Source organism: Nothoprocta perdicaria, unplaced genomic scaffold, assembly GCF_003342845.1.
Source record: "Nothoprocta perdicaria isolate Ctin4 unplaced genomic scaffold, notPer1 scaffold_185, whole genome shotgun sequence".
In the NCBI taxonomy this organism is placed as follows: domain Eukaryota; kingdom Metazoa; phylum Chordata; class Aves; order Tinamiformes; family Tinamidae; genus Nothoprocta; species Nothoprocta perdicaria.
The window spans coordinates 385,194-411,991 of NW_020455038.1; the positions used below are offsets into that span (position 1 = coordinate 385,194).

General features: G+C 51.0%; 1 protein-coding gene across 2 annotated transcripts in view; it reads left to right on the top strand.

Annotated features, from left to right (window-relative positions):
* Positions 1 to 86: 86 nt before the first annotated feature.
* The window catches only part of MN1 (MN1 proto-oncogene, transcriptional regulator), a 32,737-nt gene continuing 6,025 nt past the window's right edge, over positions 87 to 26,798 (top strand). The window contains exon 1 of one of the 2 annotated variants that reach the window (XM_026036743.1): positions 87 to 3,474. In XM_026036743.1, the coding sequence (XP_025892528.1) occupies positions 87 to 3,474 (3,388 nt within the window). Of the gene's footprint in view, positions 3,475 to 10,729; positions 10,986 to 26,798 lie in introns of those variants that run through there. The other variant, XR_003248969.1, reaches the window with a different exon arrangement.

The following is a 26,798-nucleotide window of genomic DNA, read 5'->3' on the forward strand; positions in this document are numbered from 1 at the left end:
GCAGGATGTGAGCGCGGAGCGGAGCGGCGCGGGACGGAGCGCGGCGCGGCGCGGAGCGGCGGCCATGCCCCTGTGAAGCGCGCAGCATGTTCGCGCTGGAGCAGTTCGAGCCGCAGCTGAGCAGCCGCGGCGGCGCGCAGGGCGAGCGCGGCTTCGGGCAGCCTGGACTGAGCATGAGCACGCACTTCAAGGCGCCGGCCTTCCCCGGCGGCGGCGGCGGCGCGGCGGGCGCGGACGCGGCGCTGGGGGCGCTGGGCGAGCCGCCGCTGCTCGCCATGAACATGAGCGTGCCCGGCGAGGCGTACGGCTTCGCSGGCCGCGGCGCCGAGCTGCACGGCGCCGGCATGCAGCCGCCCGCGCACGGCTTCTTCGGCGGGCAGCAGCACGGCGGCCCCGGCGGCGCCCACCACCCCCACCAGCACCACCCGCACTTCGGCGGCGGCTTCGGGCCCGACGGCGGCGCCTCTTGCGTGCACGGCGGCCGCCTCCTGGGCTATGGCGGGCAGACGGCCTTCACCGACGGCTATGAGCACATGGCCGAGAGCCAGGGCGCCGAGGGCTTCGGGCAGCAGCGCCCCGACTTCCAGCACCACAGCGCGGGCGCCTCCAGCCACGCCGTGCCAGCGCCCTGCCTGCCCCTCGACCAGTCCCCCAACCGCGCCGCCTCCTTCCACGGGCTGCCCRCCGCTGGCACCACCGAGCCCCATGGCCTGGAGCAGCGGCGGCTGCCTGCGCAGGCCGCTGTGGACCCTCTGGAATACAATTACCCTGGCGAGGGCCCTGCCGGGCACTTCGAGCTGCCTGTGTTCTCCCCGTCGGAGCCCGAGGGGCAGCAGCTGCCACACTATGGCGGGGGTGGCGGCGGGCGGCAGGTGCCGGCGGGCGGCAACTTTGCGGGGGCGCCTGCCCTGCCGCGGCCGCCAGGTATGGCCGTGGCCAAGGCGCACCCACCGCAGCAGCATGGCGTCTTCTTCGAGCGCTTCGGGGGGGCGCGGAAGATGCCCGCCGGGCTGGAGCCGGGTGGCAGCGCCAGGCACCCTCTGATGCAGCAGCAGCCGCCGCCGCAGCCGGGCATGCTGGCCAGACAGAGCTCCTGCCCGCCAGCCATCCCTAGGCAACAGCCGGCCGAGGCCAACGCTCCCAACCCCAACCTGCAGGACAATGGGCCCATGATGCAGAACCAGCACGCACAGTTTGAATACCCCATTCACCGGCTGGAGAACAGGAATATGCATCCCTACACCGACCCCGTGTTTAATATGCAGCACCCTCCTCCGCAGCAGCCACCAAATCAAAGACTGCAGCACTTCGATGCCCCCTACGTGAGCGTCGCCAAAAGGCCGCGCTTCGACTTCCCCGGCAACCCCGGCGCGGAGCGCTGCGCCGCCTGGGCCGGCGGCATGCACGGCCCCGCCATGGAGAGCCACCTCTCCCCCACAGCCTACGCCGGCCTGCCGGGCGAGTTCACCCCACCGGCGCCCGAGGCCTTCGGGGCGCCGCTGCCACACGGCGGCCCTGAGCACCCGGCGCTGGCGCAGCGCCAGAATGCAGCCCTGGTCATGAAGCAGATGGCGTCACGCAGCCAGCAGCGCCTGCGGCCGCCCAGCCTACAGCAGCTGGGCCACCACGGCGAGGTGGGGCCGCCCGGCGGGCTGCCCCCGCCTGCCTTCGAGCGCGGTGGCGACGGCGGCGGCACGCGCGGCTTCGAGCCGCCAGTGCCGCACCTGGCCCCCGAGAGCGCCTGGTTCACGGGGCCACCGCCGCCTGGCGAGCTGCTGCCGCGCCGCATGGCGGCTGCAGGGCTGCCGGCCGAGGCTGCCCCRCATGAGCTGGGCCTGCAGCCGGGTGCCGGCGGTGCCATGCTCTTCCGGCCGGGCCCYGGGGCGCTGGGGCTGCCTGAGCCGCTGCGCATGGCGGGCGAGGGTCCGGCACAGGCCCTGCCCTCGCCCGGCGTCCACCCGCCCTTCGCCCCGGCCATGGGTGGCCTCTCGCAGCTGCAGTCGCCGGGCGGCAGCGTAGCCGAGCGCCGTGCCGCCAGCGACTTCGCCGCCCAGCCCGGCTTCGCCTTCGCGGCGGCCACGCGGCAGCCGGCGGCCCACGGCGCGGCACCCGCCCTCAGCGCCTCGCCGGGCGCCTACCCGCCACCGCCCGAGTTCCCGCCGCCCCCACCGGCGCCGCCACGGCCTGCTGCCAGTAAGCTGGGTGCCCTCTCGCTGGGCTCCTTCAGCAAGCCGGCYGCCAAGGACAACGTCTTCGGGCAGAGCTGCCTGGCCGCGCTCTCCACCGCCTGCCAGAACATGATCGCCAGCCTGGGCGCCCCCAACCTCAACGTCACCTTCAACAAGAAGAGCCCGGCTGAGGCCAAGCGCAAGCTCAGCCAGGCTGAGCCTGATGCGCAGCCCACGGCCCCCGACTACTTCCCGCCAGGGCCGGTGGCGGGTGGGGGTGGCGGGGCCAAGGCCGCGGGCCCCGCACCRCTGCTGCCCGCCGAGAGCAGCCTGTCGCCCGGCTTCACGCTGGAGCCGGCGGGCGGTGGAGAGGGCAAGGCGGGTGGCGGGCGGGGGCGCGGGCGGCGGAAACGGGACAGTGGCCACGTCAGCCCTGGCACCTTCTTTGACAAGTTCTCAGCCGCCGAGGGCGGCGGTGCCGGAGTGAGCCCGGGGCCGGCGCCGCCGGGAGGGCCCCCGGGAGGGCTGCCGGGGGCGGCGGGCGCTGAGCGCGGYGGGGGCACCCCGCACGACAAGCCGCTGACCTCGCCGTCGTGGGGCAAGGGCGGTGAGCTGCTGCTGGCGGAGCAGCCCGACCTCATGTCCTCGCTGGACAGCGGCATTCAGAGCGTGACCAAGTCGGACGGCGGCTCCCCACATGTGGACTTCACCGAGGAGGTCAGCACCAGCTATGGAAACGAGGACGAGGTGTCGTCCAGCTCCGACAACRCCGTGTCCAAGCCCACGCGCAGCCCACTGCTGGGTGGCTCACCCAAGCTGCCCCGGGGGGAGCACGGCCTCCTCAACGGACAGAAGCCTCTGGCCCTGGGCCTCCTCAGCACGTCTACCTCGACCCCCGACAGCTACGGGCTCAGCAGCACGGCAGGCGCCCACCCTGGCACGCCGGGCATGGAGCAGGTGCGGACCCCCACGAGCACCTCGGCCCAGGATGAGATCCATCCGCTGGAGATCCTGCAGGCGCAGATCCAGCTCCAGCGGCAGCAGTTCAGCATCTCGGAAGACCAGCCCCTGGGGCTGAAGAGCAAAAAGGGGGARTGCGCGGGGCAGAACGGGGACACTGACTTGGGCAGCTGCTGCTCGGAGGGCGTCAAGGGTGCCATGAGCACCATCGACCTGGACTCCCTGATGGCAGAGCACAACTCCACCTGGTACCTTCCTGGCGAGAAGGCCCTGCTGGAGGGGCAGGACGAGGACAAGCCCATGGCGCCCTGGGAGAAGCCCAAGCCCCCGAACCCGAGCAAAGAAGGTATATGTGGCGCGGGAGGGCACCGCGGGCTGCCCCGGGGTGGTGGGGGGGATGTCTGCGGGACAGTGCCTCGCACTGCTCCGCTCCGCCTGCTATGGGTGCGGGCGGCACCGCGYGTGGGCCTGGAGGGGTGGCTCGAGCAGCCCCCTGCGCCGGGCCGGACCAGGCCAKGGCCAGGCTGCCTGCACCCCGGGAGGGCCCTGCCCTCGGCCGCCTCCACTGCCGGCGCGCTGCGCACGGAGAGCGGCCGCGCAACGGACGTGTGTGGGGAGAGCGGGGCTGGGCCGCGCGGAGGGGCCACAAGAGCCCCGGCGGGCAGCGGCGCAGGCTGCGAGAGGGGCTCCCGCAGAGCCCTGAGCTGGGCCTAGGTGTGGGGTGCCCACAGAGGGGCTCCCGCAGAGCCTGAGCAGGGCTTAGATGTGCGGTGCCCAGAAAGGGGCCGTGCAGAGCCCCGGCAGCAGGGAGGCACGCGGGGAGGAGAGGGGGCTGCGCAGAGCCCTGGCGAGCAGCGACGCAGGCTGCGAGAGGGGCTCCCGCAGAGCCCCGAACTGGGCCTAGGTGTGGGGTGCCGGGAGAGGGGCTGCACAGAGCCCTGGCATGCAGGCTCTGAGAGGGGCTCCCACAGAGCCCCGACCTGCGCTGCCTCGTAGCGTTTTTTCCCCCAAACTCTTACACAGATCCTCCCAAACCTCAAAGGCATCTTGCCGGTGTAGTTCCTGCACTTCCATGTCTTCTCCTGTGCACATTAAAGCACTTGCAGCGTCGGTACCGAGCTAAAGGGCTCTCGCTCTTCTTTCTTTAACGGAAAGGAAATTTAAAATCAGATCCGGGTCTGCTGGGATGAAACTTGCTTAGTTGACAGATGTTTAATTTCAGCATTAGTTTTCGGTTTTGATCCCTTATGTATCCAGAGGGCATCATAATTCTCTAAAGCCCAGGAAAAATATTTTAATAGAAAACACTCTATTATAAAAGCTGTTTAACATAAGGATGAATATAAATTCAATCGGTTCCATTTTATCTTATCAAAGCTGTATTTTCTGAGCTGCCTGCTCGTGTGTGTGGATATTACAAYAGCTGCACGTGCGGGTAGGAACCGTGTGCATGCACACAGGCAGTTTTGTGGTGTACTCTGCGAGCACACCCCTCTTTTACACAGTATAACTCATTATTTGTGTCCTGCAAAGCTGGCATTTTACTACCATTAGTCTAGTTCAAAATTGTTTTCGTCGTGTCTGGTCTCAAAGAGTGGCCTTTTATAGCGCTCCGCGTTTAGCAATTTAGCTAAGGAAGGTGCTAGGAAAATCCAGGGGGGGCGAAGGTGGTTTGAAACTCGGCGATCCCCCAGCCCGGTTCTGGTTGGCTTTGCAGTTTGGCTTTCTGAAGCGTGAATCCTCGCCCCCACTGTGGCTCCCTTTGTTCGTGGCTAATGCCCGGCTCGGGCGCGCTGGTTGAGGCGGGAGTGTTTAGCATGCACAGCAGACTCTGGGAAGCCCATCAGCATTCTCCATGCTTCACCCAGGCAAGGACATAAATTGGTTTGTTTGGGGCCCTTCTTTTCCATTTTTAAATGGAGTTGCACACAGCATCCTTCCTGGCCCCTTCTCTTTTATTGTTTCTTGTACACAACATCTCGATCTGACTGGATCAATAGCTAGTTAGCACAAATCACAGTTCCTGTCACTTCTACCTTGGCAGACTCGAACACATATATACGTTCTGCACAACACACAGCCTCCCCGGGCCATGCATGCACGCCCTCGCTCACACGTATGTGTGTGCAGCCTGGAACCGCCGCACCCGCTCGCCTTGGGCTAAAAAGGGGATTAAAAAAGTCTATTTCATAGGTCTTAATTTCGTGTGTTCAAGGAAAAAAAATCCCCAACAGTGCATGGTGCATATATTTATTGAAAGTGTAATTTGGCTTAGAATTATGTCTATTTTGTGTGTGTGTGTGTCACGCAGAGAGTTGCCTTCTTTAGTGTCTTTAACAGCACTCCTACATCCACTTTGATCACTGCTATTCTTAGTAACCGCTAGTGAAATAAGTAATTGCTTTCTGGTCGTGATAACCAAAACGCTGCTTTTCGAGCAGTTCCTCACTTGGAGGGAAAGCCATTTAATCACTATTCCTATATAAGGATGTGTTTCAGTATTTCAGGGGCTTTGCATAAAATAGCGAGCCACTTTTACAACAGCGGATAGACGCGTTCATTTTGTGTTACACGTCAGTCACTTGAAGGCTTTGCAAGGGTTGGCTCTTTGCATGAGACGATCCAAAGAGACCCACAGAGAATTTACCTTAACTGGTGTTGGAAGTGATAAAGATGCCATAGGCAAGATAGAATGGGCTCTTCAGTCAGAAGAAATAATTTACCTTTACGCTGTGCTGCCCTTGGCTGTTTGGTGCTTTGTTTAGGAGAGGGCTTTATTGAAGCCGTGCAATCTGCAGCCCTTGCGGGTGGCTGGTGCGCGCGGGGACATGCGGCCCGTGGAGCAGCCTGCGCCCTGCGGCGCGGGCGCAGGGCAGGAGCGCCGCGTCCCCCGGCAGCACAAGCGCCGCCCGCAGCTCCTCGCCGCCGGTGCCATGGGAAGTCGAGCCCTGCTGCGGYGCTTGCTGGCTTGGTGAGGGCCGGCCTTGCCGCGCGCTCTGCCCGGCCCGGCGACATGGTGCGGGCGCTGCGGGCGGCCACGTCCCTCCCCGGCCGCGCTGGGCTCCGCGCTGCCTGTCCCCCCCGCTGCGGTGCCAGGGGGAGGCGGAGGGCACCGCTTCACGGAGCTGCGCTCAGGGACTGACACGGTCTGAAGCCCTTTAAGGAGAGTCACTTCAAATAGTCCCTTAACACCCAGATCCCTGCGGGAAACAACTTTTTTGAGTTGCTCTAATGGCCCCTCGGCTCCTTCTAATTAACCTGTTTTTCTCCTAAGGGTGTGGATGCCCTTTGCAGCGTGTGCAGCTGGRGGTTTGTAAAGGAGACGAGCGCGGACAGCGTTAATCGGGGTATCCGTGCCCTAGTCTAGGATGTGCAATACCCTCCTRCCTTGGCGAGAGCCTGGAGCAGCCCTGGGAATGGGCATGCCCAGTCTGTGTCTGATTTTGATACCAGTGCTACCTGGCCATCCCTTTCACCCAAACACTGATTGTGCTAGGGGTGATTTCGTTCTGCGGTTCCTTGTCGCGGGCTGTCCTATGGGATGTGGAGGGGGCTTTTCTTCCCCCAGACGCACGTTCCTCTGCCATGGCCTGAGCTCAGCACCCAGGGACAGAGGTGCTGCTGGCGCTGGCGCGCAGGGTAGTGAGCAGTGACTGCACCAGGGCAGCTGGTGCACTGAAAATCCCGGTGCTGGTGTCATGGGCTCTCGCCTTGCCTCGTGTGACTGAACCTGAACAGCTTCCCCGTCACTGAGATGTTCATTAGTATTCTCTGGAAACCCAGTAATTAAGTTCTAGTGGGCTTTTGTTTTTAGTTTTTAATTGAAATTGTGAAGGTCCCGTGCTGCAGATGTCAGGTGACACGTCGGCGGGGAGGGGGACCCGGGCAGATGTCGCTTGGAAAAGTGTGAACGCAGGTGGGGAGGCTGCAGCGCTGGAGCRCATCCGCGGCCACGCGCCGTCCGGGCAGGGCACTTCAGCTCCCCTTCCCTGCACTATTTGATAATAATCCTCAGCCTAAACCATCAGGCCAGAGCTCCCGACTGCGGGGTTGCAACACTGCTAAATTACCACCAAATACATTGACAAAGGATGAGCTCGGAGCCCAGGCGCCTCTGAACCCTTGTTTCCCTTCTTTTGCTAGTGCATTTTGCTGTATTATTTTAAAATACTGCTGAATTCCTTGAGAGCTTTTACCAAGGGAATAGCTTGTTTACTGAGATGGAGTTTGTGAGCTCTCTTCTGAGGTATTTCAGACAGTTAGACATCCTCGAAAGCCATGCGCGACGTGAAATGGATGTTCGCTGTTGCGAGGATGGTTGGAAATGAGCTCTCTGAGTAAGCCCGGTGCGCGTCGCAGCAGAGAACCTGCGATTCCCGACGCTGCTTTGTTTGCTTGAAGGAGCTATTTAAACTTGCACAAAGAATTTTAACAGTTACTAAAAAAAAAAAATGCTGGTACCTTTGCCAAGAAGTTATGTGATACACTCTACAGCTAGGAAGTATCTGTCTTTAATAAATGATCTGGATTAGCAGGCAGGTTTCGGAGGAAAGAATACTCCCACTGCAGATYGTAGGAAGATTGCAGTATGCATTTAGCTTCAGATTTAATATGATCTTTTAAACTCTTCTGATCTGTTAAAAATAATTGTGAGGTTGCCCTGATTGACTTAGCATCGTTGAGTAACGGTTGTGCTCTATTGTTTGCTTTGACCACCTATCACTTCCACTTGTCTCCCACTCAAAAACGGTCTCGTTGAGAAATGTTTGCCTTTGCTTTATAAATATTCTACAGCAGTGCGTTATCAGAGCTTTATGGCAAAGAGCAGGGGAGGCAAGAAGTACCGTTTTCCATGTCATTTGCTATGGCTGTTATGCTAAAATACATACTGCAGAAAATATGTGGATTTATTGGCATTTTAGTAACTACTATACCCATTCTGCTGCTCTCTGTCTGTCTATCTATCTGTTTATCTGGTTTTGGTCTTTAGGTCTGTCTGTTCTGGCCAGAGTGGCTGTATTTGCATTAAGGCAGATCCTTTTTGCAAACCCGCTCTCTTCCACAGCACATAATGAGGCTCCTTCTGGCTGGGTGGTTCACGCACACTTGGAGCGGGGAGACCTGTGGGGTTGGACGGCTGCAGACGTGAGTGCTGAACGGCTCGCAGCCCTGCCTGGGACATGAGGGGAGCCGAATTGAACTTATATTTATGGRTCAAAGCGGCGAGCTATTCAGATGCGTGATATATTGCACACCGTCATCTCTTCATTTTTAATGTGCAATACCTGTTTTTTTGGCAATGATCTAGTTGAACGATCTGCTATAAAACTGTAATTAGTTTTTAGTAAAAAAAGTTCTCGTTAGACATTACCTACAGATGTGGTTTTTTATTATTGCTGTTACAAGCAAGTGATACGGCTTTAAACAAAAGTGTAAACTAAGAATATATAGGCTGCTTTTATTTCTMACTGTTGACTTGCTGCTCAGTGATGTTCTGGGCCAGGATGAGGTTTTGGTACAGCARAGTCTCTTTATGTGGCCATATAAAATTTTAGTACTGGACAAATTACTGTACATTTTTAGTGTTTTCTTTTTGTGTGTGTTTGCATGAAATAAAAAATATGAGTGCAGTATCCACAGGAAATGTAAAGTCAGTTCTAAAATGCATCTTCAGGTAGCCTTATATCTCTCTACATGTGCATTTTCATAGAAAATTTACTCAAATCTCATAAAGTGTTAAATTATGTGATTTCAGGACCACCTTTAGAATATCAGAAGTAACCAGTTAAATTGTGTTTGGTGAGATCGTTGCCTGTTTTGTTACTAGCACAAAATATATCGCTTCTTTACCATTTTTCAGGCCGGAGTGCTTTGTGTGCATGCGGCACGGGTGAGCTATGTCAAACGCAGCATCCCGATCCGTGGGGCCGCTGCTCYGATCGCAGCAATCGTTCTGTCAAATTAGTCTGTGTTTTTCATTGAAAAATCTAAGCCCTTGACACAAACAAAGTTTGCTTCTCCAAACGTATGCTTTTATTTTGATGCACAATTTTAAGATGAGAGGCTTGTTTATTTTGTGAAATGCAGGATTATTTTTGCCTAATGAATTTGAGAGTGGTTTTTAGGAGGGAGCTCTGGCTGGGGTGGCGCACTCGGAGCGTGGCCGGCACGCAGAGCCCCTCGGCACCAGCCCTGGCACRGGGGACGCAGAGCAAGGTTTCTCCTGGAAATTCAGTAGGTGACGCGCGGGAGTCTTCAGGAAATAAAAGGTCCACCCTGACTTTCCGGATCTTGGTTGGATTGTTTAACTTTTAAAATGTTGCACAGGATTTTCTCTAGGCAGACCCAGTTTAGACATAGAGATAAGGTGATTAATTTATGCAAAAATACTGGTATTGTTTGTAGCTAGCTGCTTACCCTTTTTTTTTTTTAATTGGTGCAGTTAGAGCATTGCTAATTATGAGTGACCGTTTTTAATGCAAGGATTTTTTTTTCAAATTTAAATATATTTTTGAGGATTATGTGCCAGTGTTCCAAAGTTGAATACTTTTAAATTTAAAGCAGAGAATTTAACAGCTGGAGGCCTAATCCATTAATTTTAACAAGCTGACTTTCTTAATACTTCAAAGAGAGCATCTTGGATGCTGCTGCTTTGCCTCTTCCCTCCAACACCCCTTCTTGGCATTTATGTTCCTCTCATCTCACAAATGACAAAAGCATACGTACAAGGCAAGTGCATTTTCTTTAGTTGATGTAATCAATGGCAAGTCTTGATGGTCCAGACATATACTCCCTACATGTTGTGCTTCTTGTCCATACGTTGCTGCAAGAAATTGTGCAGTTGCTGCTTTCCTGGTCGTGGTCGTCCCCTCGTTTGAGGAGCTGTTGGGTGAGGGAGCAGGGGGATGGTCAGGGTGTTTGTTTGCAGCAGCCGTGGTGCCGTGAGCCGCGTCTCACTGTGGACAGCGTTCCTGCGGGAAGGAAGGAGCGAGCGTTCCTGTGGGAAGGAAGTAGCGCTGCCCCGCGCCAGCCGCCACGCAAGGAACTTCTTCAAAGTTTGGGTTTGCATCTCTTAAGCAGTAACTGCTTCATTGTACGCCTGTACTAAAGGTTTCTCTCCCCATGATGCACACATGTATGAGACACTTGCTCCTGAAAATGAACCATTTTTGCTCTGCATACTTCACTTTTGCTGAAGCTCTAGTTATGTAATTTTTTTTAGTTTTAATTTTAGCAAATCTGCCTTTGTATTATTTTAACATAAAAATGTAGTTCATGATATTGCATGCTCTACATTTTTAGTAGGTTTTGAGATTTGTCTAAAGAAGCTTTTTTGGTTTGGCTAGCAGAATTTCGGTTACATTTAAGTGCTGTATTGATTGATTTTGCATTAAAATGAGTAGTGTATTTGAGATTAAACAAACAATGTCAGTATGAGCCCAGAAGAGCTATGCTGGGTGCCCTAGTGCAGACTGCAGTACCACAGGTTGCTCTGCAACCTGTCTCTAATGACTAGATTGCGCACACTTGTGAGTATTTATCTTCTTTTCTGTTTGGACTCTCTGAAAAGCTGTAGGAGGAGAGGGCTGCCTTTTTTTGTTTTTTTCTAAACTTCTTAGTGTGGCTTTGACAGCTAGGCCTGTAGGACTTGATACCCATGATCCCAGGAAAGCTTTTAATCAGTCAGTGGTTATGAGCCATTTTTTTTTATGTGGTAAGGTGCATATTTTCAGAGTTAAGTCTGCATTTAATTAATTTTGTGAAAAAATATTTGTAAAATGTGAGAAAGAATTTGTATTGCTAATAGCACAATCCTGCTGAGAAAGGATAGGTAGCTGGAAAGCAGCCACTTGTAAGGTAAGGAAAAATTTAAAACACTTTATATCCTAATTAAGCATATATTCTAATTTAAATTGCGAATTTTAATTTGCTGTGTGAAGCAAGTGCATGACCCCCCTGGGAACAGCYGCAGCCTTCCCCCGGCTGCGTTGCCCTTGCCGAAAACGGGGTTTAAAAGGAAGGGAATGACTCGGTTTGAGAAACGTTCCCCAAAGTGGCGTGAGCGCAACGCAGGCGGATGGGGCGGGCGGGCGACGTCCCACGTGCGGGACAGCCCGGCATCCCCTCCCCAAGGAAAACCTTTACTGGCTTTTTCTTGGGTTTTTTTTTGGCATAATGTCCTTGTACAGTCACGTTTTAAGGCCTTCTGGTCTTGAGGAAGAGACCTCATAAAAAGTAAGGGCTGATGGTAGCTCAAGGATACTGCGGGATGGGAACAGAGGCCGGGCCGGTGTCGGGCCGCGAGGCTCCTGACGGGACGGCGGTGCTCAGGCACATCGAGGCGCGTATGTCTGACTTAAATCACAGAGCAGGCGGTGTTAGAGCCTCGTTCCATTATTATTTTTATTTCCTAAGGTTGTATCTCTTGGACCATAAATCACAGCATTACTCCGGAGCCGCGGGGACGTGGGCAGCGGGGATGGGCCCAGCGGGCTCCGCCGCGCGGTATCCGGCAGGGTCTCCCTTCCCGGAGCGGGGAAGGGCGGAGCGGGCGGAGCGGCCCTGGGGGGGGGGGGGGGGGGGGGGGGGGGGGGGGGGGGGGGGGGGGGGGGGGGGGGGGGGGGGGGGGGGGGGGGGGTCCTCCGCCCGGCGGGGAGGGGGCAGCCCCCTGCGCATCACCCCGATGGCCCCGACGCAGGGGCGACTCCTGCGCGCGCGCCGCTAACGCCGCAGGTCGCGCTGCGCCCGCAAGACACTCGTCTAACTTCTTACGTTCAATGCCAAAAGTGTTTTTCGTCTGTTTTTTGTTAGCTTATTTAATTCCAAAACGCGACACACGCGTGCACGCGCCTCCCCCCGCCCCCTCCAATACGAAGCCCCAAATCTCAGCCCAAGGATGATTTTGAGGGCCAGATAGCTCTAGAGAGGAGCCTATTGTTCGTACCCTGCAACAAAGAATCCACCGCAAGCGTGATAAAAATCACCATGATCTCCGAGACACTGATTCTCAAATACTTTAAAAATAGTAATATCATTTGAAGTGCAGCTGGTATTTTAAGGCAGAACAGATTTTATTGTTGCTGGATATAGGGTCAAACATTTGCAACACATACTTGATTAAAAAAAGGCAACAGAAACACAAGTACTTTTTTGAAGATAAAATCAGTAAGATTTTTTCCTTGGATGCTGTAATCCCTTTCTCTACCTCTAAATATAGGCACATGCTGTTCTTTTCATGATGGGAGGAACAACCAGCATCCCAACTCCTTGTGCTCCCTGTGCAACTCCTGAGCTGGGGAGGCCGAGGAGGAAAATCAGACTGTTCCCAAGACAATGAAAGGCTCGTGCTAGCTATTTTGAGATGGGAAAACTACCAAAAATAGAGAGAGAGAGAGAGAGAGAGAGAAACAGCAAAACCCTTCTTCATTCTGGGTCTTTTTTTCCCCTAATCATTATTTTCAGTCCATAGGAAACTTCGTTACATAAATTTTTAATTCATTGTAGCTGTCTACAAAATGGGTGTAAATGTAGATGTCTGTAAGGCTGCTCTGGGAGGTCGAGCAGGCGTCACATGAGAATCCCYGGTGATCTCTGCAGTGAGCCTCGGTTCTCCGCTTTAATTCTGTGTGTGCAGAGCAGTGCAACGCGCTGCGTGACCAAGAGGTACGTCCTGCAGATAATTGCAAAATACGTTAATTGATTCATTCTCGATTCATTTGTGATTTTACTTTTTTAGCTGAGATTCTTATAAGAAATGAACGTAATAACTTGCTGCTCCTAAAAGCCWTGGATTGAGGGAAGGTTTGTTGTCATCTGGGCTCGAAATTCTTTCATACGGCTCATGAATGTGCAGCTTGAATTTCCTTGCTGCTGGTGGCCTGCTATGAATCTTGCTTTATGGGCTGACAAACCTAGCTTTGAAAATGTGTTTTTGGGGGGAGAAAGCAATTAAGTTTTAGTCCAAATAATTATCCAAAGCCACTTTTATTTTGAATTATTTTTTTAAACCAATTTATAGAAATGATTCTGAAATATTTCAGTAACAGAAAAGAATAAATTTGAAATCTTTACGTAGAATCAGACAGATTTCAACTGCAGGAGCTGGAAAAAACATAGAGTTGGGGAGATTGTGGTACAATTATGTTTCTATGTCTACCTATTAAGTATAATGAAGGGTTGGTTGCTGGCCTTAAATTCGGAAAGAGCTTAATGTAAAGGCTAAAACAAGTAGTTTCCTGTAATCACTTTGCAATGAGGAGTAAAGCTAGGTTGGGGAATAAAAGCTACGCACTGTCCTGCTCTGTGACTGTAACCACTGCACTTTGTACTTCTGTTTGCAGAGATTAATTGCGTTACTCTAATTGTCAGAAATAAGTTTTAGAAAGCCAACACAGAAAAAAATGAAGAGGTGAAGAATGTCAAGTGAACAACGCCTAGAAAGCTCTGACTTCTTTTGTGAGTCCTCTTGCATTATTTTGAGGATTTTTTTTTTTATGAACACCAATATACTGTTTTGTTTTTGTGTTTGTTAGAGTTCGATATTTTTAATGTTAAGACTTGGAATTTAAAAAAAAAAAAAAAAGTAGAATTTCATGTTGACCTTTAATTCTGTCAGATGAGGATGAGGCAGTCCCAGAAAGACATGGTCCTACAAGCTCGCATCTGATTTTGCCCTTCCTTGGTGCTTGTTCTTATTGCCTTATGTAAATATACGAGGCAACCTTGATCTTGGTGTCAACTGTTTAAAATTATTGTTTCGATTGTATTCAGTTTGAAATTATAGGAAACTATTTGTTTGGAGAAATGAGTGTTTGTTTAAGATGATGAAATTAGTTTTTCATCTTCTAAATTTTGTTCTTCTGKTGCATGCGATAGAAACCCTTGCAGCTCAGAGCCTTCTGTGCTGGCAAAGCCGCTGTATTTCACTCTCCACAAGGCTGCAACTTGGCCTGGAAGTGGGGAGGAAAGGCCCAACCTTTTCTCTTCCCTCAGGAAAGGAAAAAAAGAATGTGTTTTGTTTCTTTCTCTCCCTTAAAAACTTGGTTGAACACCTTTAAGATTTTTTTTTTCTTTTCCTATCACCTTTTAAGACCTACTGCACTGTCTGTTTCCCCCGTTCTGAGGATCTTCTTTTKCAGGCTCTTTTAATGGGTTATATTCTGGATGTTTTTGAAGCCTGCTCCTGCCTTCYGCTGTGGTCTGGCCCAAATAGTAATGTGAGAAGTTCCCATTACTGAGCTGTAAAAGAATACTGTAAATGGGTTATGCAGAAAAAGCCATTTAGATAAAAATGCAATTTTCCCTTCTATATACACTGCTTAGAATTAATAGCACATTCTTTCTAAATGGGTACTTCTATATTATATTTTCACCCTAATGAAATTCTTTCCAAAACAGGAGTGTTTCATTTAAAATTTTAGAGGAAAATTGATCTGTCTTTATCATCGGTGATCCTCCCCCCCCTTAGTTAAATCTTKCTGAAAAGACGATTGTAGGCTATCCTGGTACTTTCTGCAAAATATACGACAGGTTCAAAGGTGTGTTTCAAGCAGTATCACCATTTGACTCCCCTTTCCTTCCACGGGATATAAGTTATTGGKTATTTCTTATGCCTGCGATTTCATATCTGATTTGTGCTTTTTGATTGAATGATCTCTATGTCGATTGTGCTACGCTGGCTCTGCTAGAGTACTCAGCCTGTGGCCACAAAGCAATGAAGACATTAATATGTCACTTACCAAGTCATTTTTGCAAGAAATACTGCAAAAGAGAGAACTGCCAAACCCAAAGGTTAGGTGGCTTCTCTGTGGCCTCTACCTTTCTCACCCTGGTGAGAGGTCTGGGAAATAATCTGTCATTTTAATAAACCTCTGGTGGGGATGCTGCGCCTGCATGCGCTGCGCCCTCATAGAACAAATTAATGTTTTGCCAAAACACAACAGTTTATCTGAAGTATCTTTCAGATTATTTTGAATAAACAGCTTTTCGCTAGAAAGCACATAAATGCCTACTTAATAAAAGAAAGAGGGAATGCGATGTGCTAGCAATGAAACTGAGGAGGAAAAGGTCCTTGGAGGCCTCGATCGGCCTGGTCTGCCCGAGAGCTGTGCGTTTGGGTGGGAATTGGTCTCAGTGGGACACAGTATTTAGGAACTTGATGCAGTCTGAAGGTAGCACATGGAGCTAATTTTGGGTGGCAGTAATTTCTTCCTCTCTGCTGTGTTAGTATTTTCTTGCTGTTTTCTTTTYAGAGCAATTATATCACAAACAGGCCCCAATGTGTTGCTGTCATTGACTCTGGCTTCATGCAGTCATGGGTCATTAGCTTGTGCATGTGAGAGCCGAGGTATTTTTTCTTCCCTCTGACAGTTTTTCTCTGCGCTAGAAGGAGCAGCTCTCTGATACGAGTGAGTAATGGTGATTCTTGCACTGAGGCAGGTATTGGTGAGGCAAGCAAGCACATTTGGGGCAGAATAGTCTTTCCAGTGAGCAGACAGTGGTCATAAAACACTAGTCAGGCTACAGAAAATCAAAGCATATATTAATGCTTTTTAACTGTCTCCTTTTTTAATAAAAGGGTTTTAATATAACAGTGAGAACAAAACAGTATTGTAGAAATAGGACTAACAGAAAGGCTCCTGCTTTAAGCAGCTATTCAGTGCTGATTTGCAGTGGGAAAATGCTTTTATTAAATAAATCATTTGGTGCCTTATCAGTGTTAGCAAAATAGTACCCATGTATACACTGTACTCTTAACGTTTAAGAAATGAATGGGCATTGATAGACCGCCCCAGACCTCTCTGCTCTGAGATAAAACCTGACTTTGGCCCTGAGCTGCCCCTTGTGTAGCTTTGGGGGAAACTTGTCTTCGAGGGATTCTCTTTGCTTGGGATGCCCTCCAAAACATGAAATACAGGAAGAACATAAGGCCCTATGTTATCAAGGCAGCTCTGATGCTCACAAAACCACTCTAGGACTTACGTTGCTAATGCTGCTTAAAAATGTGGATTTTGGAGCTCTTAGTTAAACCCCAGATCTAGGCAGCATGTTGCAGGCACCCTGTCATTGAGGTTTCAGTGCCTCCTTTGTCCGGCTCCCACTTCCAAGCATGTGTTCCAAAGCTCTGCTCCTGCTTAACTGCAGTCAGTAAAAATATTGCTGCTCCCTTAAATGTTAGTGAACACAGTCAAATAAAGGATGAAATGGTGTTCTTGTTAGTCTATGTTTGTTAGTTTGTTTAGAAAGTTGGGGAGAAACTGTAAAGTAAATGTTCTTGAAAATTATCTTAAGTATTTGTCACGTAGTTAAGTTTAGATGGAGTCCAAATAGTCAAAATATGCCTGATCACCAGCTATATGGGCTTCACAGTCAAAAGGCTAGAAATATTCCATTTTGGTGCAGCTAGTGTTTTGACAAACTTCAGCATTTTTTCTTTTCGGAAGGCTAGCAGAGCTTTGTTAAAAATCATGTCTTTTCCGAAAGCTGAAGGAAGCAAGTCTGTATTGCAGGGCAAAAAAAAAAAGAGTCCTCGCTGCATTTCTAGCAGCCTTGTCACTGAAACTTGCTTCTTGCCACCTGAAGTTACAGGCAGGAAGGCAAACCCAGAGTGTTTTCTGCATATTATTTGCGAAGAAATAAACTGTGTCAATAGCTTTTTCCCCCTACTGATTTGCAAATTACTAGGAAATGGATCACAGRATTCTTGAATTCATTATTCAAAATGTCTTCTCAAACTTCTTCAGCAAATAGTTATCACTTTGMATACTTAAAATTGAAAGCATTTGTGACTTTCAGTTTATGCTGATACGTTGCTCAAGTTGCTTTGCTTCCTTTCTGACTCTTAATTCAACTCTATTTTTGCAAGGGATATTTATAGTCAGTGAGTCTTCTGTGACTACTTACAGCCGTCCTCCAATAGTCTTCCAATCAAAAAACAGAAAAATACTATACTCCTTGTTATATGGGTTACGTAATAGCTATATATTCAGTCAAAAAAGCTCCCTTTTGTAATTCACTTTTTTTTTGTGAATCACAGGAGTAGTTCAGTGCAGGTTGCAAATCAGGAGTTTTACAGGCAAATATGCAATTCCCTGGAAGCAAATATTGAGAACTTAAATATTTCAGTATAGTTATTTGCAACTTTGTATTAATGAAATGTTGATTCTTGAGGTTTGGTATAGAAGGAAATTAAAAATCGCACAAAAATTATTGCTCCAAGTAACTCTCGGAAGCAAGTATTTCTGAATCGTTAGAGTCTGCTTTCTTGTTTTTGGTACTTGAAAATGTTTGGGATAGTGCACAGTGTAATACCAAGTATTATTTTTTATGCCTCAGAAGCTCTCTGGAGTCCTGGTGGTGTCGGAGCCTGGTTTTGCTGCAGGGCAGAACCGCGTGCAAATGCCGAGATCTTGGGTAGGTAACGTTCAGTGAACGTCTGTGCGCAGCTCAGAGGCTCCTCKGCTCTGCAGGTGGCAAAAATTACTGCTTTGCCTGAGTCCCTCGTCTTGTACAGCCATTTTATTAGGAAATGTTGAGCTCACAGTCTGGCAGGGAAAGGAAGAGAAAGACAGCCGGTGCCTGTGCGGGTCGTGGCGCGAGGCGCTGAGAGCAGCCGGGTCGGCTCCCTTGCACACCCAGCCTGCGCGAGCGCCGCGGAGGCACCACCGTGTATTTTGCTRTTGGCGCTAATCGTACCTGGCAGGCATGTTGCATACGAGGGTGTGCATTTAAGCATAGGTTGTTACAGGGAAAAGCTTGGTGGCTACAGTTTCTATTCTAAAAATGCCAAAAAACTTCTCGTCGTCAAAGCCACTGCTGTTACAACAATTTTCTCTTTGAACMTGTCAAGATTCAGACTGATTTTATGCTAGATTTGTCTCTTGTCCTTGAAGCATAATGACTTTTTGGAGTAGACAGATAGGTTTTTCAGTTCAACACATTTTTTCCTCCAATACAGGAGTTCTTTAAAATAAGGCTATGTTGAAAATAGATACTTAAGAATACAAATAGGCAAGAAAATAACTGCTTTCAGTTTATTTTTTTCTGATTTTTAAAAAAAATCCCGTATGAAATAGAATGAAAAAGCAGGAGTAGAAAACTGGATGATGCTCATTCTGTTATAGAGAGGAATGCTAGACTTTTCCATGTTGTGTACTACCATCCTCTGTAGAGGGGAAGCTTTAGAAAAGCCATGTAGGGGAATGATGTGGGAGGAGATAAGAAAAAAATCAAAATCCATTAGGAATCATTTTTATGCTCGGTGAGAGAGGGTCAAAGAGGAAAGTATGAGCTTTCATGGCCAACCTGAAAAAAAGAAAAAAGAGAGAAATCGAGTTTGAAGGGAACAGTGAGTCCCTGCAAGGGTCCCACCAGCTTCCCAGCGGGGAGCAGAGTGGAGGCGCCGGCAGCGCCTGCTCCATGYGGTGCCCTGTGCGGGACAGCGCCAGGTCCCGGTGCCCTGGGGCAGGGGCGAGGGCAGGGACTGGCGGAAAGGCGGCCTGAGGAGCAGACTCATCCCGTGGGGAACGGGGTTCCCTGCAGCCTCAGAGCGCGGCCCCGCGTGGTCCGCTTAGCGGTCCTGCCAGGGCACGTGGCTCCGCGTGTCGGTTCCCTCGGCAGGCCCGGTGCAAGTGAATCGAGCGATAATGTCCAAATTAAGGTTTGCCGGTTTGATTTCCTTTGATTAAATTCCTCACCATAGTGTTTGTAAATCCTAGTCATGTTTTTGAATGGGCATTTGTTCCCTTGTGTTTTGTAAGGAAAACACTAAAAGGCTCCGCTGTATCTTTAAACTTGAGGATCTTCCAAGCATTCCTAGCAGGGGCAGAAGGGGGAAGGGAAGGGACCGGTGCTCCCAGGATTAATGGAAGGGCCGTGTCTTGCCGGGACTGGGGCCTTCCTGATAAACGCCACCCCCTGCCTGGGGCTGGCTGCTATTATTTAATCACGGCTGTTAAAAGAAATCAGAGAAATCTTTCCTTTCTCCTGCTCCTGTCTTACATTTCTCCGTCCTCCCAACCTGTTTGTTTGTGTACGGTTGGGTTTTCTACGTCAGTGCGAAGCCGAGTGGAAATGTCAGGGGTCAGACTGCAGCCGGCAGGGGAGCGCAGCCCAGCAGCACAGAAACCCGAGCCGCGTTCCGGGGACGCTTAACTCTTTCCAGCCCCGGCGCCCTCGCGCCAGAGAGGAGAGGCCGTGGAGGCCGCCGTGGCCCCGGGCTGCTGCAGAGCCGTGTTCGGCGCCGCCTCGCACGGGCCCCCTTGGTGCTGGCGCTCTGGCTTTTGCCTGCCCTCCTTGAGACCTGGGGGCCTAGAATGTACCCGTCCTGGCCGCTGCGTCTGAACCTCCCAGAGGGAGGGAATGTCGAGATACATGCGGTCCTGCTGTTATGGGCGCTGCTGCTCCTCTGCTCGTCTGCTGAACACAGCGTTCAAACGACAGGGACAGAATGCTGCTCTGTGAGGGCACCCTTGTAAGTGCAGYAAGACTTGCAGTTGAGCACTTAAAAGGTATCTAACAACCAGCCTCTTTTGCTCTTGAGTTAAGAATAAGCGGGCCTATTGAGTTAGTATCTTGCTTAAACATGCCTGAAGGCGCATGCAGCGCAGTGGCTTAATGTGCAGAAGTCCAAGCTGGCCACGGGTGGCTTTTTGGAGCCCAGTGGGTTTCAGCTGTGCGTATCACGTTGTGCAGAGAATGAAGCATGTGAGCCCGCGCTGGGGTACGTGTTGTTCGTTCACCCGCTGGCTTCTCTGCACTTGTGTCGCTACAGGGCCCAGGGCTGCTCGAGATCCAAGTCGTGCCTAGTTTGCTAGAGCAGCCGAAGTGCGAGCAGTGCCCTGACGGAGACAGTTAAGGTTGAGGAGGTCAAGGATAGTCCTTATGCTGCTGCTTGGCAGCTTCTTCCTATCTGCTGTGGTTTAGGCAGGGATGGGCTTACCAAAGGTTGTGCATCTCGAGCTAATGGGCCCTTCTGCACGGCGCAGCGTGAAGCGACACGGCTGCAGGGTCCTGCCGKCGAGTGTGGCCCTGGGGGCAAGGGGGGCCTTGGCCTCGCTGGTTTCTCACCAGTTTTTTGAAGGTGTCGCTGAGCCTGTCGTTTCCTGCAAGAGCGCATGCATGAGAAGTTTATTTAGCTGTTGCCTAATTAGGCCACCCCCACAAAGTTATTTCATGCTGCATAACTACTTCTCATAGCAGTGATGAATGTGCCAAAGCAATGCGCTCTGTTTTAACGTCTGCGAATTAATTGATGGTATCATTTGTGCCCAGAAGAATTAGGCCACTCGTGCTCGTTGCTGACCGGCTACCTGCCTTGTCTGGAGCGGCCGATCTGCACAGCTTCCCCGTCGTCTCCGTTGCGCCGCTGCACGGCCTCGGCTCCCGAGGACGGCGCAGTGTTCTCCGCTTTCTCTGCACGTGCTCGGAGCAGCTTGTGGGGCTCCTGTCACTTGGTGCTGTCTACGTGCAGTGCTTGCTTTAAGGAATCCTCCTCCACTGCTCACTGCTCTCTTAGTAAGTGAGGAGTAGTGGGGTGTTAGAGCCCAGTGCAGCTTTTGTGAGAGACGTGGAAGTGAACCTCAGGGCTTGTATGTACAAATCTGCGCTTAAATCTGAAGCTGAAATTGCTGGGGTCATAAGTCATAAGAGTACATGGCAAGAAAGTGAGTGTGGGCCCGTATTTCAGCTTCAGATCTGAAGGTGAGGCTGTGTTTTAGTGGCCCATTTTGTGGATTTACTGGTCTTTGAAACTTCCGAGTTAATTTTCAGTGGAAGCAGTGGAAGTCTGTACATCCACGGCTTCCGTGCCGGAACAGCGTGTGCTCCTGATTCGCTGCTATTCTGAGGATTTCATGAAGATTCTCCACAGTGATAAGAGAACTGGAAGACAAAGATGTGCTTATATGTTTCTTATGCCAACAGTGACACTCTCTGGCTTACCTAACAGTGCCGGGTGGGTACTTTCTTTTACGGTAAATTTCTCTAACTGTTATTCCACCTTCATATGGCTGTGTTTCCTTCTGGGGATTTTTTGTTTTCCCTTTATATAGATTTAATTTAAAGACAGTTTGTGCAAAGCAAAACCCCAGTCCTACATCAGATTTAYGACCTGCAGCTGACTCATCCCACCTCCCTTTTGCTGCCTATGGCTGTTTATGAATGGACTCGACCCGTTATTTGCTAACAATGTTTTCATCTCTCTTTGTAGCCTAAATCAAATATTGTATGTGGTAAAATTGGGGATTTTTATGTAGCAGAAGAGGTCTGACAAAAACTGACCTAGAAAGTGCTTCATGAGTCTGCAGCATCAGATCTTGATGTGATTTGCAAACGCCTGAATGTTTTCCAGCAATAGATTTTGACCTTTTTTTTTAACAAACTTCGACTTCTTGACAAGTCTGCCTTTTTGTTTGTTTGTTTGTTACTTTCCATAGAGCCCTTAGAAATTGTCCATGAGCTACCAGCAACTTGTAAATCATGTTTTGAAAACCATTATTTTTGGAGAGTCCTGTCCTTGCTTTTTGTGTCCGTGGCAGCGGGTGGACAAAGAAGCGTCCAGTTGTGAACTGCCTGTGCGGAGGTTTGGGGAGACACCTGGGCTTTCYTCTTAGGTCTCTGATTTAGCTTTATTTTTACTCCATTTCCGCTCCAGTGAAATGCATCAAACTCCTCCTCATTTTAGGCAGACTGTTTGCTAAAGTCCTCTCGCATCAACCACTTCTCCTGGGAAAACAAATGGCAGTGGAAATATGCGAGAGAGAAATGTGGTGCGTGCAGTGCAGTGCTGTGAACTGAGGAGCCGAAGGAGCTGGAGAACCTGGGTGCCATTTCGTCCTGTTTACGCTGTGCCCGTGGTGCACGAAAGTTGTATTTTCACAAATATTCTTGAACTGGCATGGTTTGCCCCGGAGCGTTGATGTAAGTTATCACCGTTTCTTGGTGTGCAAGACCCCAAATGTGTGAGGCCCTAGGAGTGACTGGCTTTGCAGTTTTGCATTATGGTCTCTCGTGATTATGAGTTATAGCTGGGGCAGAGGCACCTACGGGAGCTGCGGACTGGTTTGGGATGGGATGGGAGGGGTTGGGACAGGAACGGGCAGCTGGAGACCGAGGCTCCACGGCCCCTTGTGAAAGAGGCGCCCCAGTCTGCAAAGGGCCCACGATGTCAAAGCCGCCTCCTCGCAAGACACTCACAGAAATTCATTCTGAGCACTGKCCTAACAAATGCTCATTTAATTTTCATCCTGAAACTCAGCTACTACAAACAAAATTCTTTGAAGGGAATCTTTTCCTTTCATTCTGTTTTCACTTCATTTAAGGAAAATAGAGATTTCCATGTATAATGTGCAGGACTTAAATATCCTACTTAGTGTTGTCATTTCTATATTTTCCCAGCAATTATGTAGAAGCTGTTGCACAAATCTGATGAGAGAAAGCTGGAATTTGCATGTTTCTTCCTCTCTTTCGCTCTCTGCATAATCACCATCTATTCACTGCCTTTACAAACTCCATTAATACACCCACTTTTCCTGCCAGTGTGAGTGGGCATTTCAGTGCTATTTTTGGAGGCTTATTCTGTGTATTGAAACCCGCATTAGGCTGAAGGTAATATTAGTACTTTTAACCTGCGTGTCCTCAAAAAGAAATGAGCTGCAGTAAGGCTTACGAAAATGATACAACTACTTCTAGGATGAATTAGACCGTTAAAGTAAATATTGCTCTTGCAGTTACCATCCTCTGGCTGGGATTCAAGCTAGTGGTAGTGGTGCAGCCGGCAGAGCAGAGCACGGGCCAAGCTCGGTGGCGCTGCTCGTTGTTTGACATGCTTTAAGGGGGTTCCGCATGGCAAGGACAGCGCGGAAGCAGGCACAGGGTGCCGTGAGGCCTGGGCACGTCTCGGGGCGGCAGGGTGCCCTGGAGCAGCGGCCCCTCCAGACGGGCCTCCTGCAGCGGCGGCTCCCGTGCGGCTCTGCTCCGTGCACGGGAGCTGCCAGCGTCCGGTGCCGCTTCAGCCGGGCTCCGTGCTGGGTGTCAGGCTGCCCGTGCAGAGCAGAGCGGTCCAGTGCGGTGCCTTTCAGTTCTGGGCTGTCCTGAAATAGCGCTGAGCACTGCCCAGGAGCCGGGTATTCTTAAATGAACTCACATTTAACACTTCTATATGAGTTTGGAGGAGTCAAAAAAAATCCTCTTTGAGTTTTGTAAAAAACCTTTGATTTGCTTGTGCATCCTGGGTAGCAGGAGATGGATTTTGCATGGCCTAGAGTTGTTCACAAAGCTGCCGTGTGGCAATTTGCATGTACATGAAACAAGTTTGCAACTGTTGAGTACAAAAATCAGCATTTTCTTACTCATCATGGGTGCGTGGGTTGTTATCCTTGGTGAAAATAGGCTCAAAGCATTTCGTTAGTGCAAGCGAGTGAAGTACGCCAAGAGCAGAGAAAACAGGAGATCAATCAGCCAATATTCACTCCTCCTGGGGAGTTCACCTCTCTCGTTACGTGCTGAAGGCAGAGAAAGGGAGATGGGGAGAAGCTGCACTCCCTGGAAGGGGCATGAGGAGAGGCTGTTTGCAGCCCTGCTGCTGCGGCGTGGGGCGGAGGAGCCGGGCAGGAGGGCGCGCAGGAGCAACAGGCTCCTGAGCACAAGYGTAAGTGCCGGGCTGGGCACCTGCTCGAGAGCTGCCGCAAGACGTGCACAGGTCCTGTGCTCCGGTACCAGCCGTGTCCTGGGGACCTTGCAGAACCGGGCACAGAACCTGCAGAACTGGGGTTCCGAGGTGCAGAGACTCCTGCTCAGGAACGGCCTGGCTCCCGTTGGGGTCTGCCTGGACGGGCTCTGCAGCCTCAATGTCTCTTCTACGCAGCAGTTTTCTCTGATCGGCAGGTGTTTCACTAGCTAAGAGAACAGCCTGTGTTTTCTTACAAACATGGTGTTTGCACAGTGTTTATGCGTACTTCCGTAAATGCAGCCGTGGAGACGGCCTGGGGAATTGGTGGAAAGGGGGAAGAACAGGATAGCTGTGAATTCAGACGTGAGTTGAGCCCTGGAAGCTACTTCAGAGCTCCCTGTGGATTTACTGGCTTCCTACCAGTATCGCACAAATGTCAGGAGAGGTGAATGGGCTGTGGTGGCCACGCTGTAATTCCTGGACAGCCGTTTGCTTCCCTTTGGAACCATCCACAGCGCCTTGCGCGTTGGTTTGCTGGGCTTTGCTGGTGGTCATGAGCAGGATAACGCGGAGCTGTGCGAGCAGAAAGCAGCGCCCACCACTGTCGCTCATGATGATCTGGCTCTCACGAAGTCTTTTATTAGGTGGGAACTAAAATCCCCTAAATCAGCCCCTTCCAAGGGGTCAGGCAGAGCCTCACCATGTGGTTTGTGTATTTTGCAGCAAACCAGCAAATGTGTTAAATTGAAAAGAGGAACTGAAAGTAGCTGAAAGAGGGAAGGATGTGTGTGAAAAACAGCAGTTCACTTACTCCCTCCCATATCCACCTAAAAGGGGGAAGAAGCTGGTTGTACTCCAAGGTACAGAGATTTTTCTAGAGAACTTTATGTTTCTCCAGCCTGACACCAGGCTTTGCTTCTGCTCAGTCATTTAGTTGTAAAGAAGTAATTTAATAATAGCTTCCAGAGAAATAGATGGGTATAGGCGGTTTAGTGCTTTCCTCTGAACGCGACCTACATGTCCCTCTTCCGTGGCAAGTGAGAAGCAAACTGGGGAATCGTGTGTTTTCCCCCTTGCTCTTACCCTCGTCTCCCTTGATGGAAAGAGCGCGTTTTTTCAATTGCGATGTCTCTTTCCTCCCCTAAGCATCCTTCATTCTGCGTCTCCAAGGTCAAGCTACGTGCGCGTATCACTGCCCCTCCTGCTGCTCGGCAGTGGGTTTTCCACCTGAGGGTGTTTCCAGCGGCCAGCTCTGCCGCCCAAGCAGTCAGGGCCGTGGTCGGCAGTGCCCGGGCAGCCTGAGGCACCAGCCCCTCGGCAGCTCCCTGCGCCGCCCATCCCCGCTGCTCCTGCTGGGAACGCCGGCATGGAAGGAGGTCGAGGGAGGAAGAAAGAAAAATACACATTCACAACAAGCATTCCATGCCTCCTGTTATCTGAATTCTGTGCGAGCGGTGCGTGCTGATAGAGCCCCATGCCAGCCCAGAGACCACTTAGAGCAAAATAAACATCTTTGCAACATGGTCTGATACTGCTCCCTTTAGAGTTGCGGGCACCTCCAATTAATCATGCCTTCAGTGGAGGAGGTGGCTTTGGGGATGGAGGAGGCTGCCAGCCGCGCTGGGCTGCTGGCGGGCGGGCGCTGCCTGCGCTGGRCTGCAGCCCCACGCGCAGCGGCAGCCTCGCCGCTGCCTTTGGCGCRGGATGTCGTGTCCATGTCCACCTGCGGCAAGGGCGAGCGTGGTTCGGTTCAGGCTCCTGGTTCGGGTGTGCGGGATAGATGGGCGCTGTGGGACAGTGTGCTGCGACGTGCGCACGTTTTGCACTAAAGAGCCGCCCATCCTTGGGGAGAAAAGGCTTTTCTAGTGTGGCTCAGCTGGTATAAAAATTCTGAGGCTGCATCTCCACAGTAAATGTGTGGGCTGACTGAGCCCAAAGACTTCTTGAAATGTTGTTGAATGAGATGTGACCTGCGCTCCGGGGTTGAGACGTGGCACGCGCTGTCCCTGTCTGCTTCCCGTTTAAGCCGTGCTCATCGTTATAAGCCACAGACTTTATCTGTTCATCTTCATAACTGCATAAAATGTTGTCCTTTTGTTAAATCCTCTTCCTATTGAGGAGACTCTTATTGTGTCTTTACACATTTTATGGGCTTTGAAAATAGCAAAAACTACCCAAARTAAATGAAGTGCAAGGAGATTCCAGTACTGGAGCAGGTTAGGGTCTTCGTTAGGTGCCAGCAGTGGTCCGGTGCTGTGCAGGATCTGGAGCTGCAGACAGTTGTCAGAAGACACAGATGATCCATCCAAAGCTGGGTACAGGATGCCAGAGGGGAAGAAAACGGAAAATGGTGCAAGGTTTGCAGAGTATATAAGGCAGGTCGCTTATTTCTTTGTATTTGCAAATGAATGCAGCGTGTGCTTCCGTGCTCAGGGAAATACCTTTATCCAGGATTTTATCAGTGCTGCTCTGGTGAGGGAGGAGACGGTTCATTTGTTTGTAAACACAAATGCACTGGTTGTGTTTCAAAAGCAGCATTTTAGGAGTAAATTAATCTGTGGCGACTAGGTCCAGTGTGCAGAGAAACATGAAATGTTTTCAGACCTTATTTTCCTTGAAAACTGAAAAAGATGATTCCGTAGTGTGTACAATTGCAGAGCTATGTGCCTGAACCAATATGTCAAACTGTCATGTGGGAGATTTGGTGAAAAACATCTTGTCCTAAGGGAATAATTTTAAACACTATATGTAGGTTTGCTGCCTCATAAGAGATCATTACTCAAATCTATTCCCTCTTATGGTAGCTTGGCCTCTGCTTAACGGGCTCGGAGCGAGCCAGAGCCTGCTAATGGCTCCTCTAAGAGAGGTTATCGGGTGGTGGAGGGAAAGTGATCTCCGGCCAGGGAATTGGGTGGTTTTGGCCAAACGCTCCGACAAGGTGGTGACGAGAGGGGCAGCAACGCGGAGCTTCACGCTCGAGYGGCCATTGAGGGCGGCTGCGG